Consider the following 3,148-nt stretch of genomic DNA (forward strand, 5'->3'; position numbering starts at 1 on the left):
GTGGAGGGGTGGCAAACAACCCCCCCACTTGGCCGTCGAGCTAGCCTGGGCCCACAAGCATGCCAACCTGCCACTTACCTCTGCCACAACAGCCAGCTACACAACATAAACGAGCCATTCCGTTGCTTATGCCAGAATTTTTATCCACGTTTCCAGGACGTTTTGATATATCAGATCCGCTCTTCAGCATTAAAAAAGCGATACTATCGTATCTCAATAAATGAACTACTAACATAAAGACATAAAATCAGCTGATGAATTTAGTTCAGTAGCTGAACAGTTTTAGATCTCGACACTTAACCAACTTCTGCCTTTCGTGACTCGGCGCAAAAATTTAAAATAATGGTTCCGTACGTCATGCGGACTGCGTCCCTCGTGTGGATGGGCGGGAAAGGAGGGTAAAACCGTTGGAACTATTATTATTAATATAATCGTATAAAAATAAACATTTTGCCCAAAAACGTATAGTTCTATTTCACACGTAAGGTACTATTTTTCAAGTAATTTTGCAAAGAACCAACACGGTGCCACAGCTAAGGGAGCGAGTGCGAGAGAGACATCTGTCAGTTTATCAAACCTTAACCTCTTTTCTATCAATTGGCACAAGCCTTTTATTGTTTAAAATAGTTAAAACTTAAAGTATAAAATAAATGTTGCTGTTGTAAGAGCACGTTTGAACAAACATTGACTTTTCATGTTATCAGGTTGTGGTCCCTGCACGGGTGGGGTAATATATAACCGACCATTGTGATCAACTGCTTACATACATCTTTATGAATGCCAATTTTATTGTCCTTAGAAATGCACAAACATTTGTGACTACATACATATAATACATATATAGTACATACATATGTGTGCAAATGTACATATACCATTATGTTAAGTACTTTATAAAATCCTTTAGAACAATCCTTCGATTTCTCCAGTTTCTGTGTTTAAATCAATATCATATATGGCAGGACGGGTAGATAGTCCAGGCATTTTGGTGATTTCGCCACACATTGCTACTACAAAACCAGCACCGGCGGAGACATACACATCTTGCACAGGCAAAGTAAAACCTTTGGGTGCACCCTTGATAGCGGCATCACCGGTTAAGGAGCCTGACGTCTTAGACATACAAACAGGTAGATCGTTGAAGCCCTTTAAATAAAAATGGTATGAAAGAACGGTAAATGATAATGATGAAAAGTACATACAGCTGCATTTAGTTTTTTTATAGATGCTAGAGCTTTTGGAGTCAGCTCTACTTTACTGGCCCCGTACATATTCTGTGCAATTACATTCATTTTTTCCTCCAGTGCCAGCTTATTGGGGTAAAGTAGTTTAAACCCTGTTGGACGTTCACACGCTTTTATAACCGCATCGGCAAGCTCAACGGCGCCTTCACCTCCATCACTCCAATGCGTACATAGAACAGCTGCGAAGGCACCGGCTTTTAAGGCAGCTTCCTTTATAAGATTGTGCTCCGCATCCGTGTCGGATCTTGAGAAAATTCGAAAATATATGATACATATATGCACTTATGTACAAATCGCAGACCGCCTTCAAAAGAGGAACAACTCAAATATAACTGCTTGTGGATCGTACAGATTCAACGCAATTAATAAAAAACAGGTATATAGTTAGTTTTTATAGTTAGGGAACATAATCATGAAGAAACAATTTTTTACAATAATTGGAGAAAAGTCCTTCGAATTGGTTTAAGTAAAAAAATCTAAATTTTTTTGGAATTTTGCCTCTTTTGAAGAGCGTTGTGATAAGTACATAAAAAAATGCATAAGATAATAAGACGAAGAAACACGCGAAAAGATAGTTGACGGACTTTTGAGCGCGCGTCTTTGTTCGTATGTAGCGACGAGCATTCTCGTATTGAAGGTTATCGAAATTGTAGTAGGGGAAATTTCATTCTAAGAGGACAGGATTCAAATATAACATGTTTGCTCACTAGTGACATTAGAGTTTTGACACTCCCTTAACTCCCTTACAAAAGCTTTAAAAGGTGTTAGCACGAGGCGATTTTGCGTTCAACTTTTGCGTTCAACTCACGCAGGGTTGCACGAAAAAAAAAGTTGAATGGCTAAATGTTGGCTGGCGACCAACTTGGTGAAAGCGATTTGTTGAAAGGCCGTTCAACCAAAAGTATAATGAAAAGTTAAACAATGCAAACGCCTTTTTATGGCGAATATTTTGATATTTTTTGGCCATTAAATTTTTTTTTTCGTGCAACCCTGCATGAGTTGAACGCAAAAGTTGCCTGAACACACACGAACACATACACAGTGCCTTGCTAAAGGTGTTCTTATACGATATGTATTTCCATCTGTAAATGTTACTTTTTCAATACATATATAATTGCGTACGTCTGTCAAATTCACAGTCTTTATTTACCTATTTAAAAATACGTTATTTGAAAACGAAATAAACTAAACTCAGATGATTCTATCTGTGTGTCAGATGAAAATAGAAACATTTCTATTTCGTATGTACGTTAAAGTGGTAAAAAAAATAAGGTCGGATTTTTAATGCCGCCACCCCCTAGGATTGTTATATACCGAAAAAAATATACCCATATTTTTTTATTTTGAAAAAAAATAATAATTTAAGTAGTGCTCAAAGCGCTCAAAGTTTTCCAGGTATTTTATATGGAGAAAAAACAACTTTTAGTATAAATAGTGTAGAATTCTTGAAAATCAATATTTTTCGATCGCAAAACTTTACTTATCTTCAGGAGATTCTCAGTAATAATACTCAATTGTTTCTTTAAAAAATTTTTCATGGTAACTATATTTTATAGGTCCTCCAAAGCCCTTAGCAAATGCAATGTGGGGACCAATAAAAAATCTTTAATCATAAAAAATGGTTAAACAATTGGATATTAATACTGGAAGTCTCCTGAAGAGAACCACAGTTTTCCGGTCGAAAAATATTGATTTTCAAGAGTTTTATACCATTTCTACGAAAAATTGTTTTTTCTCCATATAAAATACATGGAAAACTTTGAGCACCTTGAGCACTCCTTAAATATTTTTTGATTTCAAAATAAAAAAATAGGGGTATATTTTTTCAATATAGATCAATCCTAGGGTGTGCCGGCATTAAAACTCCGACTTTATTTTTTTGGACCACTGTACGTGCATCTGCT

General features: G+C 36.2%; 1 protein-coding gene across 3 annotated transcripts in view; it reads right to left on the reverse strand.

The window, feature by feature from the left end:
- Positions 1-745: 745 nt before the first annotated feature.
- The window catches only part of pug (pug C-1-tetrahydrofolate synthase, cytoplasmic), a 100,567-nt gene continuing 98,164 nt past the window's right edge, over positions 746-3,148 (reverse strand). For all 3 annotated transcript variants that reach the window (XM_017616362.1, XM_017616359.1, XM_017616360.1), the window contains 2 exons: positions 1,203-1,488; positions 746-1,146 (listed from right to left, as the gene is read on the reverse strand). In XM_017616362.1, the coding sequence (XP_017471851.1) occupies positions 904-1,146; positions 1,203-1,488 (529 nt within the window). In that variant the 3' untranslated portion in view covers positions 746-903. The remainder of the gene's footprint in view (positions 1,147-1,202; positions 1,489-3,148) is intronic.

This window comes from Rhagoletis zephyria, unplaced genomic scaffold (assembly GCF_001687245.7).
Source record: "Rhagoletis zephyria isolate East Lansing unplaced genomic scaffold, Rhagoletis_zephyria_1.1 Rzeph_scaffold_01189, whole genome shotgun sequence".
NCBI lineage: Eukaryota > Metazoa > Arthropoda > Insecta > Diptera > Tephritidae > Rhagoletis > Rhagoletis zephyria.